Below are 13,025 nucleotides of genomic sequence, written 5' to 3' on the forward strand. Positions count from 1 at the left end.
CTGTAACGAACACAATATAAATTCATATTATTTATTATATTTGTACAACATGGATGTCATTGATTTGTCGGCGACACGAAAGCAAGAGCCAGTAAAACATCATCCAGGGCTACCAAATTATATCAGGGCAATTCTCATAGGTCCATCTCGATCTGGTAAGACGCAATTGTTGCTTAATCTGACAATGAGATGGCTCAAATGGGATAAATTATATTTAGTGGCACCTTCTGTAGATGATCAGCGATGATACGATGTGTGTTTAAAGATTTTAATGAAAATGCAAAATTATTGGACGAGGATGGTAATTATATTATTGATTTTATCACAGATATTGACGAAGCCCCATCTGTAGATGACTTCGATGGATTTATTAATAATCTAGTAGTATACGATGATGTAATGCTGGACAAACAATTAAATCCAGCTCGGATATTTTCTCGAGGCAGTCACAAAAACACCGATGTTACATGTCATATGTTACTTAGCGATATGCTCTGATACCTAAAGTGATCAGAGATAACTGGACAATTTTAGTTGTGTTTAATGGAGTTGATACCCATACTCTGCGAAATAATCATCAGACTTGGTGTTATGGGGATATGGACATCATTAAGTTCAAAAACTTCTTTTCAAAAGCACAAGCTTCCCCACATGTATGTATAACAATAAATTTGGATGATCCTCGGTCACGATATCGTATAGGTCTTGGTAAAATCTTTGGCTAAGAACATAGCAGCAGGGAGGGTGCGACCAAAAATGAGTGTCCGGGTAGGTAAACAAAAACACGCATACAAATTTGAAAATACCAACGACAAAAATGAAGTGACAAAATGTATATTTCTCTCTTTTTTTTCGTATGAAGTTTTATTTTTCATAAATGGACCTTCCAGCAAGTGGTCGGTTGACCCTTCCTGCTGCTCGCCATACAGTCCCAATCCCTTGTCGCTATGTTTCATTTTCCCTTGTCGCTAAACAGTCCCAATCCTTTGACGCTAGACAGTCCCAATCTCTCCCAATAGCCCCACCCATGTTAAAATTCCACATGTCAAATTCCCCTTGACGCCAGGGTACAACCCCCACCCCCAATGTAACATAGAAGTCCCCTTGACGTTAGGGTTCCCCACTTCACTACTCAGGTTTTTTAGCAGAAGAGAGGCAATTAAAGTGAAAGTCACTCAAATGCTATCGTTGATTTGACGTCATAAAGGGAACCCCAAAAACCTCATGTGCCACTCACATTCTTAAGTGTAAGTACGTATATGACGCAGGACCATGGGTCAGAAGGAAATTAACAATGCCAATTATTCTTTCAAATACTGATTGACAGTATCTTCGCAACCATAGATCTGTTTGCAGGAAATATTTTATTTTATAATTTTCGCGATTTCCTCATAGATAATAAAATTTCTGTGAACTTTTTGATGAACATAAATATAACAAATGATTATGACTTCTATGTCGTTTCATGTTTTTATATTTGCATGATTTCGATAGGTAAGTATATCCGGAACTGATTTTCATACGTATGCTCTGGGTATATGTTTTCTACAGAAGGTCAAGGTTTACAGCTGTCAGTCACTTCCGCATGTTGTCTGACAGTTCGAGTGCAAAGGGCAGTAAAGTTGTTTATCGCAAATTATGCACTCACCTGCGATAAAATAACGTTGAACGTCATGAAATTAAATGGAGATGAAGTTTATTTTTCATTGAACGAGTTCTCAACGAGTGTCAACGAAAATGAAATTCTGGATATACCAAAGACGATTACGCAGTCTCGTGACCAAGTCGTACGCGTTGGGGACGATGTTGAGAGCGTAACTTTCAGTCCCGAAACGATCAAGCCTGCATTGACTCCCAAAGCCGAACTTGGGCTTACAGCAACCTTTATCACTGTTTATGGGATTTTGTTTCTAATGATTTATGTCCAGCTTTGGATGATATGGTGTTACAGACACAAGAGGCTGAGTTATCAGACTGTGTTTTTGTACCTCTGTCTTATTTGGACTGGTTTGAGAGCGAGCTTGTTTTCATTCTATATTTATGACTGTCAACAGGTGAACACCCTTGAGATAGTACTATATTGGTTACTATTCTGTTTTCCAGTTTGTCTGCAGTTTATAATCCTGTGCTTACTAGTGCAGTTTTTTTCAGAGGTAATTCTCATAACACACCATCTGTTTTAGGCTCTTCTTTCCAATTTTACATTATGCAGTTCTTGTTAACTTAAGATTATTTCAGAATTCTCATGACACACCATTTATTTTAGGCTATTCTTTCCAGTTTTACATTTTGCAGTTCTTGTTAACTTAAGATTATTTCAGAGGAGCTAATCATTAAGCTTCATCCCGTCAAAATCACAGGCTTTCATTTCTTTGATCTGATATTTCATTGGCTTCAACCTTGAGAGGAATGCTCCCCGTTATTTGGACCAATTTATCAGCTGATGCAGACCAAATGCCAGCCTTATTTGGACTATGTGAAGTGCTATAAGAAAATCAATGGAGCTCACATATTCTGATTCATTTTAGTAATTATTACTATTTTTATGAACACAAGATACTGTGTAAAGTTGATTTTCAGCTCTTAAATTTAGATAAGATAGCTTGTCATAAATGTATAGCCAAAACTGATGAAAATAGATGTGAGATATCACATTTAGATTTTTTAAAAACAAAATTACTTTTCAATGTTTACAATAAAGAAAACATGAAGTTGTTCTTTAAATTAGTATCTTTCAAAAACATTTGGAAACTTTTCATAAATGAGGCATACTTTCAACACTATCAAACAAATATGTAGAAATTGACTCATGGCTTTTACTGATTTCTCATGCAAATAATTATGCTTTCTTCACAATATATTTACAAAATAAATACTGTACAAAGAATTATTGATGAGTAACACAGTAACAAAGATTACTTTACAATTATCATTGTATGTTTATCATACAAGTAAAATCTCAAGTCAGTAAACCAACTTATTTTAATTTAATTTTAATTTTGAAAAATGTGCAGTTATTAATGAATGTAAATATTTCATTTAAAACATGTGAAATCAATGAAAAGCTTGATTTCTGAATAGAGATTTTATTAACACATTTATATTATAATAATACTTCCATGTAACCAAAGATCATATAGTTATTGACAGTTTTTGTTATATTTTGTTTTCTACTATGATACTGTATTAAAGTCAGTAATTTGAAAAATGACAACAGGAATGCTTTAATTATAGTGATACTGATTAAACTGGTCTTGCAAATTGATGGTCTGATGTTCTGTTTGGGATAAGAAACCTAGTGCAGAGAATTGTGAAATGTTTCACCTTAGCTACAGATGCTAGGCTTATGGCAATGAAGATAGTGCCCTGTTTATGAGGCATAACTTCTCCCTTGTTTCAATATTATCTCTGGGAACTTGCTGGGTAATGATTCCCAGGTAATTTCCTTTGGGACATCAGTTAAACATTTTATCTCACAAACTGACAACTATGATGGATGTTTTGAATGTGGAAGTACATTATTTGTTTGTAAATGTTCTGGCAGAAACCACATGTATAGCTCAAAATGTCAGGGTGGAACTAAACTCTTTATCTGACCCTCCAAGTAATGGACATATTAGCTCTAGGAACTAAAGAAAAAAAAGGTCTGAAAATTGGGCATATAAATATACAAGGTATGAATAACATGTTAGACCAACTGAATCAATTATTATCATTGAACGTCAGTAATGACCATTTTCTGAGTTTAAGAGAATCAGTCAATGAAGTTAAATGACACTCATCCAAAGGACTTTTTTTTTAATTTATGGTTATGGCAAACCAATCAAGACTTGATAGAAGTTCTGGGGGTTGAGGTGTTTTTTATGTAAGAAATGGTTTATCAGTTGAATGGAGAATTGATTTAGAATGAGAAAAAAATTGAAGTAATATTGTTCCATGTAAATCAGGAACATTTGAGTAGAGATAACTTCCCATGTATTTGCCAAATTTAGACTAGAAAATTACTGGTATGTTCACCAGGGAAGGGTTACCAGCTTTCACTACTGATGGAGTTACTCATTTTCCTTTGATTTCAGGTTGTTTTCAAGGCAAGAGCTAAATATGAACCAAGCAGATTTAAGTAAGTCATTAGAACCTACTAAATACAGCAAAACTCAGAAATAGTCAGTTTGAACAAAGACTTTTGACATTTTCATTGAAGTGGTTAGTGTAGAGAGGCCAGATTAGTATCGGAGCAGTCATATTTGGGAGAAAAATTAGTGACCAGACTGTGGAGGAAGTTGGGTAACAGAGGGAAAATAAGGTTCTTGGGGAACTGAAAATCCACGTAAAAGTGTTTATACTTTTAATTTCGGATGCATGAAACTTCCAATGGGCAGATTTTTGGTATACAAGTTTTTTGATGCCTAACTTCTCATTTGTTTGGTCTGTTTCTGTAAAGCAAGTATCAGTCATGTATAGTGAAGGCTATTAAACAAAGTTCAAGTGATTGTAATGGGATTAGGTGAATTTGCATAGGTCATAGCAGACAAGGAGGTAAAAACACCTGTTGATTGACTGAAGGTGTTTAATGATTGTAAGATTTAAGGACTATTTACACGCACTTGTGCTTTGATACCTTGCTTTGATAATCATTTCTCAGCATACTTGAATTTGATCATAAACTGTATCTTGAAAAAATAATACCAGGATTTTGGGACTTATGTTGTTCATCAGAAGAACACAAATTCCCAAGTTAATTTTCATAAAATAAGATATTTTTCTGTGTTATGGACTCTTATATTCTAGTAATTATCACATATACTTTTCTGTTTGCAACTTTACATAATTTTCTGAGCACAAAGCTTTAGATGAACCTGATTCTTGCTTGACTGACTGACAGAAAGTAGTTCATGCTTTCAGTTTTGATGAAGAAAACAGAACATCAAAGAGACAGAGAATCATGGAAAATCTTGAAACAGTACATTTGGCATCAAAGAGAAAAAACGGGAACATTTTTAGTTTTGTGCACTCAGACATAATTGAATGCAGTTTTTAGCTGAAATGTTGCTGGTTTCAGCTGTAATGTCAGTGGCTTGTGAACAAAATTTCATGTCACATGATCATATCAAGCCAAAGTGCTCAGGACATTTACAACAGATTTTTGATCATCAATCTGCTGTAAAAATGCTGTTGAAGTTTGTTTATGAAAAAACTGAATGTAATATACTGTACTATATTGTTAAAAATGAAATGAAAAAAGTGAATGAAATTTGGTCATTTGTTTCTTCTTCCAGTGTCTTGGCAAATTTATTGATTTGAAATGGAAATAATTTTCTTAATAAATTAATATAGAGAAGAAATTGTAATCTCTTCCTTGATTCCTTCTAGCTACACACAGAATTAAAAAATAGCAAGGTAAAGCCATTGGGAATTGTTAGAATTAACATGATAATCATAATTTATCATTGTTCTCTGTTGCCTTAGTTTTTTATTCTTTCACTCTAATAATAAATATTTCACAATGAATGAGGGTTAGCAATCTGATGACATTTATTGTGGTAATCTAACATTACAAGTATAATGTTCTGAATTATTGCAAAGGAAATTATTGTTATTTTTAGAGCTTGGACAGCAACTTTTTCAAGGATGGAGTCCTGAACTGCAACTTTCAAAATCCTGTGGGTAATTGTGCCAGTGTAGGAAATTATAACAGTATATGGTAATACATGTGTATGCATTATTATTAGGGGGAGAATACTGTACAATACAGCAAGACAACTAGATTATTGAGTGCCAAGAGAATTGGAGTAAACTGCCTTATCTAAGAACACACTATGGTACCTGACCTAGGAAGATCTAGTAATAGGATTTAAACCCAAAGCCTGTTGGGTCCTGGTCAAGCATGCAAGCCACTGTGTCACCATGGATCAACTATGTTATGATGTTTGTCTGTTATGAATTTCGTTTTCACACAGTCCAGGTCATTTAGACCCATTTTAGACAATAATTTCCAAAGTCTGCTATGCCCTGCTAATGCCATCATAAAGGACTGTTTAAACATGGAGTGAGTGTATGATGTACTATTTATGGTATTCTTGCTTTCTTTTTCAGGAAACCACTTAGAGTGGCAATAGTGTTAGCAGTTTTAATATTTCTGGCTACCAACATAGCATGTGCAGTATTGGTGAAGAGTCATGAGAAGACAGAGCACTCGGTTCCATTCATCTTGCTGTACATTCGTGTTGCTATCAATGATTCCCTCTTCATTATTATGGCCATTATACTCTCAGTCTGCATCTACAAAATGGCCAAGATGTCGTCTGCTAGTGTGGTACTTGAGGCCAAAGTAAGTACAGGGTATAGTCATTATGTGTACATTTGATGGTTTCTAGAAATGAAATCGTAACTGGTTTCCGTTCATTTTCTTCTTCAGAAAATTTTTATTTTTTTGTCATCATCTGATGCTGCCTAGCTAAGTGAATATAATAAGTTGAGTATTTTTTAAAATTCTGTTAAATTAATAAATTGAAATTTTTAATTTTTAAGGAAAAAAGTATGTTTCCAGTTGGCCAACCATCCCTGTTTTTTGTTGTTGACCCTAGAACTCATTTGTCCCTAAGGTCAAAAAGTAAAAAAATCGAAAGAAAAAAAATCACCAAATTGATTTGTGCATCTAATTGAGATGGTTTAGTCCAGTACTTGCAGCGTAGTACATTATATATAACAATAATTTTAGTGTACTTAATGTTTACCCCCCCACCTTCCTAGCTATCCCAATTTTAAAACCAGTGCAATAGGAAAAACATTTTATTTTGCCTAAGATGAACGAAAACATCTGTAGATGATATATATATATAGCAATGGCATTAATTAACATATGACAGTTAGTAGATTTCATATGATTTAAAGTTACCTCCCCTGAAGATAGTGTCTGTCATCTTTTGGCTATACTAATCCAGTTTTCCTTCATCTTTTAGATCAGCCTTAATTACTGGAGATTATTTTTTTTTTATAGGAATATGGTATAGCTGACACAGAGGTTTGGAAACATATTTAGAATAACTACGTAACATATAAAGCTTCTCTAAACTGTAGAATATTTTGTGGAATAATTGTTTTCAGTATATTTCATATCAGAGGATTACCCGGTACCCAAAAAATGTCTTACACTGATTGCAAGGGAGGTAATTTGCAGACTTGTGACTTCATCAAAGTTCACCTTTTGATTCAGAGATATGGGCCAGAGGCCTCTTGATATTTTCTAATGGGGACAAAACAGATTTGCTCAACCATATTTCCTTGTGGTTTCTTTTTTAAACAGAAAAGTATGATTTATTTTTGTTTAGTAATTTTGAACTCTGCTGTTTATTGAATGTCACAAATTAACATCTATAATCAGTTTGGTTTCACATATTGTATTCATGGGATACCAGTTTATATGGATTTCTTTGTTGCTTTTGAACCACAAGATTAAAGATCTAATGAATCACATGTGATGCTCCCACCCCCTTTTTTTTTCTTCTTCTTGATAGATTCCTAGCAATCAACTAAAGTTCAGCTGTTTCATAATATAACTTGATTACTTTAATATAATCTTTTATTAAAGTTTTTTTGTGTGTGCTCATCTTGAAAGAAAAAGAATTATAAATCAGTTTGTTGTTTCAGTACCTAGTTATGTACAGAGCATTTGGTAGCTGTCTTTTCCACTCATGCATTAAATGTGTGATGAGATAGATCAAGGATAGAAAGAAAGTGCAAGAAAGAATAATGAAATAATGTTTGCAAATTTGATCTAATACGTATATGTGTCAGTCATTTCTTCAGTGTGGATATGCAAGAAAGCTGCCAGTAGCTTCCTGTTGGTTGGTGGTTCTTACTGGGCTTTTCCTGGCTTCTTCCTCCACCAATTATACTGGCCTTTATGTATAGCCATTCAAGTGCTGAGAAATGGTGTTAAACACAAAACAGCAACAACAACCTTTCTTTAACTGAAACTGCTTTGGAAAATACTGTAGATGCTATACTATAAAATTGCCATTAATTCTGTGCATTTCTCTGTGATTTAAGATTTGAATACAGCTGTGATCCATCTGTTGAGATAATTTGCATGAAATGTAGATAAATTTAGACTTGTATACTTCTAATTACAGATAGAAAACCTTCCAATTAAAATCCTTCTTACAGCACATCTCATTTTATCAACACCTTTTAATTCAAAGGAACAGCAACACTGTAAACTACTGAAACTATTCCTTGATGCACAAGTGCTAATTAATCACTGTGTATACACACTAATTACAGCACAAGTGCTAGTTAAAGACATTGTAAACACACTGATAATAGCAAAATTGCAAAATTGCAACACAAATCCAGCTTTTTTAAAAGCCATAGATAATTAGGACTGATATCTCACACTGTCTTGAGCTGATTTACTACACTATACATGAAGGTTATCACCACCTGCTGAGTGCACTGAGGAGCAGTTGGTCATGTGTTTGAGTCACATATTGTGTGATGACATTATCCACATAATAGGACTGATGTTGCAAACTTTATGGACGGTACTTTATGTAAAAGACCTTTTAGATGTATTTCAGTTAATGTATGGGTTGTTGTTACTTGGTTCTGTTTGATGTCTGAATGAATACACAGTACATGTATTGGGGATTGATCTTGACAGGTGTTTGATTTCGCTTGTGCTAGTGGTAGTGTTGTTTCAACCATTAAAGTCACCATCATCTATTGACAGTTTGCCTTTGCTCTTATGCATTCTTTATTTTGGATGTTTTTAGATATTAACCAGTGAAATAAAATACCTGTAAATATACAAACTTTGACACGCAAATCCACAAATTAAGTACCTATGAAATATAATACCTGTAAATATACAAACTTGACAGGCAAATTCACAAATTAAGTGCCTATGACAATGTCTTTGTTTCATAAACCATGAACGTTATAACAACAAACATAAGTGAAACCACAGAATTTCTTCATCTGAGTTAATTACTTCATTTGCATTGTTCCTACATTTACCAAAATGGATTATCTGCCATGTGATTCACAGCATATATATTTTGGATGTCCTGCTTGTGAAAGATAGGTTATTGTAGATAAGTAATAAGTAACAATTTTCTCCAATTTTTACAATGTACAGTACTTAAATTTACTCAGGATTGTTAACTCTTGTGCTGGCAAGTACACTGCTGTCATTTCTCATTCCTGATGTCTTCTTTTGACAGAAACAAATTCTTTTGATTAACAGCCTGAATTGTTTTTTCCATAGCATGCATGGAAATGGGAATCACTTCATATGTATTTCATATGTATCTTTCAATAATGTGATCATGTACAAGTCACTCTACTTTTTTAGGGTATCAATATATAATGTGATCATGTAAAAGTCACTCTGCTTTGTTAGGGTATCTATCTATAATGTGATCATGTAAAAGTCACTCCACTTTGTTCGGGTATCTATATATAATGTGATCAATATAATGTGATCATGTAAAAGTCACTCCACTTTGTTAAGGTATCTATATATAATGTGATCATGTAAAAGTCACTCCACGTTGTTAAGGTATCTATATATAATGTGATCATGTAAAAGTCACTCCACTTTGTTAGGGTATCTATATATAATGTGATCAATATAATGTGATCATGTAAAAGTCACTCCACTTTGTTAAGTTATCTATATATAATGTGATCATGTAAAAGTCACTCCACATTGTTAAGGTATCTATATATAATGTGATCATGTAAAAGTCACTCCACTTTGTTAAGGTATCTATTTATAATGTGATCATATACAGGTCACTCCACTTTGTTAGGGTATCTATTTATAATGTGATCATGTAAAAGTCACTCCACTTTGTTAGGGTATCTATATATAATGTGATCATGTAAAAGTCACTCCACTTTGTTAAGGTATCTATATATAATGTGATCATGTACAGGTGACTCCACTTTCTTAGGGTATCTATATATAATATGATCATGTACAGGTCACTCCACTTTCTTAGGGTATCTATATATAATGTGATCATGTAAAAGTCACTCCACTTTGTTAGGGTATCTATATATAATGTGATCAATATAATGTGATCATGTAAAAGTCACTCCACTTTGTTAAGGTATCTATATATAATGTGATCATGTAAAAGTCACTCCACTTTGTTAAGGTATCTATATATAATGTGATCATGTAAAAGTCACTCCACTTTGTTAGGGTATCTATATATAATGTGATCAATATAATGTGATCATGTAAAAGTCACTCCACTTTGTTAAGGTATCTATATATAGTGTGATCATGTACAAGTCACTCCACGTTAAGGTATCTATATATAATGTGATCATGTAAAAGTCACTCCACTTTGTTAAGGTATCTATTTATAATGTGATCATGTACAGGTCACTCCACTTTGTTAGGGTATCTATTTATAACGTGATCATGTAAAAGTCACTCCACTTTGTTAGGGTATCTATATATAATGTGATCATGTAAAAGTCACTCCACTTTGTTAAGGTATCTATATATAATGTGATCATGTACAGGTCACTCAACTTTCTTAGGGTATCTATTTATAATGTGATCATGTAAAAGTCACTCCACTTTGTTAAGGTATCTATATATAATGTGATCATGTAAAAGTCATTCTATTTTTGTAGGGTATCTATATATAATGTGGTCATGTACAGGTCACTCTACTTTTTTAGGGTATCTAAATATAATGTGATCATGTACAAGTCACACCACTTTTTTAGGGTATCTGAATATAATGTGATCATGTACAAGCCACTCTACTTTTATTAGAGTATCTATATATAAAGTGATATTTACAATTCACCTATACTTTATTATGGTCACATGTTCCAAACTTTTAGCTGGATTGCTGTCAAATGCAGATATTAAAATCAGTGAGCACTGCCCTTTAAATTGTATGCATCCCCATCCTCCCTGCCTCTTCGGTAAGTGAAATCAGAAGGTCAGGGTCATTTGAATATCTTGGTTAAAAGTTTTCAGTTGAGGTTTTTCAGTATGGTTATAGGTGTCAAGCCCAGAAAGGATAGTTATCATATTGCTGAATCAGGAATGTCAGCAAGGTAAATATCATTTGAAAATCTTGCTTAAGTTCATAATTCCTAAACCCTAAGAGGGATATTATCATACATGGATTGTAAAATTAATACAGTTGTACCTGTTTGTATCCAGCCTCTACCTTGCATCTGATGGTCATGCAAGGTCAAGGTCATTTGCAAATCGCTGTTAAGTTTTTGGTTAAAGTTTTTCAGCATGGTCGTAGGTTTCAAATGCAGAGAGGGATAGCTATCATGCCTAGACTGTAGAATGAGAAAGCTCTGCCCTTCCATATTCATGCATCCCTCTCCTCCCCCAGACCTTCATGCAAATGTCAGGGTCATTTGAAAGTGAAAACATATCTGTACCAAGCTGGGGAGTAAGTGCAATGTAAGTTCTTTGAATTTTTGTTAACAGTTTTTTGTCTAATTTGATTTAGACTTGCTTGCTGCGAAAGTGCCATAAATACTTGAACATTTTGTATTTGTGTTTCATATGGAAGAGTCATTTGTAACCTTCATTTATTTTGTTTTGTCATGTCATTCATGAGTTTGTTATATTCATGATATTTCCATTAAGATTGTTGTTTGCTTCCATACAGGGAACCACAGTGTGTCAAGCAGTTGTGGTCTGTGTTTTGATTATCCTGCTGTACACATCCAGAGCTGTGTATAATTTTGTGGCCATCTGCCCCGTCAGCAGAGGGAAGAATGTGCCATCATTTGGATACAACTGGATAAATGTCTCTGATCAGGTAAGAGATTTAGAAGATCCTGCTTCCAGTAATCATTACAAAAGTAATCTAGTCATGTTGCATGTGTCTGCGTATGTAATAAACTGACAATAGAACAGTGTTTAGAGTGATTTAATTTGATGCCTCTAATTTAGTAAAAATTGGGAGAATAGTGTACATTGTTAAGTATGTGCAATGAACAGGTTTGTTCAGATAGTTTTACTGTATATTTTTATTGAATGTATAGTATGTGTGTGTGTGTGTGTGTGTGTGTGAGAGAGAGAGAGAGAGAGAGGGAGAGAGACAGAGACAGAGACAGAGAGCAATGATTCCTTAATACAAGTCTTGCTTTTTATCCAGTTACTAGTTTAAACCTGTAAAACATTTTTTTGTCCAGCCCATAACTTTATATTCCTTGGAGTTTAGGATAATATTTAACGGTTAGGTGATGTGTCATATACCATAGTCAAGTCCTTAGCAGATGACCCAATAACAGCCAGGGAAAGTTGAACTCCAAGACATGTTTCATTGTGTGGACTGTAATTTTTGCAGCACTGAAGTCATTTTCATGAAACTTTATTTGGGTACCATGAATAGATGATGTGTTACAAAGCATAGTTATTTTCATGAAACTTTACTTGGATAACATTAATAGATGATGTGTCACAATGCATAATCATTTTCATGAAACTTTACTTGGATACCATGAATAGATGATGTGTCACAAAGGTTAGTTATTTTCATGAAACTTTAATTGGATAACATGAATAGATGATGTGTCACAATGCATAATCATTTTCATGAAACTTTACTTGGATACCATGAATGGATGATGTGTCACAAAGCATAGTTATTTTCGTGAAACTTTACTTGGATACCATGAATAGATGATGCGTCACAAAGCATATTCATGATGTCTACATCCAGGTCAAGGCCACAGCTAGGACATTATAACTTTTGGCCTGTTTTCCTTTCTTGGTTGTAACTTTCGAATCACTTTAGATTTTTTTTATTAAACTTTACCAAGATATTTATGATGATTACAGTCATGATAAAACAGTCATACCTTTTAAATCAGTCATACTTTGTTACCTTCCATTCAAGGTCACAGTAAAGTTAAATGTGACTCTTTCATTGGCCAGGGTTATGTGGGTAAATGATTTGACTTGATCTTAGTTGTGTCCCTTGGAGTTAACTTGACACATATAGATCATGGTCAGATAATGT

General features: G+C 33.7%; 1 protein-coding gene across 2 annotated transcripts in view; it reads left to right on the forward strand.

Annotated features, from left to right (window-relative positions):
* Window positions 1-1,572: 1,572 nt before the first annotated feature.
* LOC149804610 (G protein-coupled receptor 137Ba-like) overlaps window positions 1,573-13,025 on the forward strand; it is a 30,064-nt gene continuing 18,611 nt past the window's right edge. Inside the window, exons 1-4 of one of the 2 annotated variants that reach the window (XM_089942407.1) lie at window positions 1,573-2,153; window positions 4,077-4,120; window positions 6,094-6,328; window positions 11,667-11,819. In XM_089942407.1, the coding sequence (XP_089798533.1) occupies window positions 1,674-2,153; window positions 4,077-4,120; window positions 6,094-6,328; window positions 11,667-11,819 (912 nt within the window). In that variant the 5' untranslated portion in view covers window positions 1,573-1,673. The remainder of the gene's footprint in view (window positions 2,154-4,076; window positions 4,121-6,093; window positions 6,329-11,666; window positions 11,820-13,025) is intronic. The other variant, XM_089942416.1, reaches the window with a different exon arrangement.

Source organism: Sinohyriopsis cumingii, chromosome 2 (genome assembly GCF_028554795.1).
Source record: "Sinohyriopsis cumingii isolate HCF-2022 chromosome 2, ASM2855479v2, whole genome shotgun sequence".
In the NCBI taxonomy this organism is placed as follows: Eukaryota; Metazoa; Mollusca; class Bivalvia; order Unionida; family Unionidae; genus Sinohyriopsis; species Sinohyriopsis cumingii.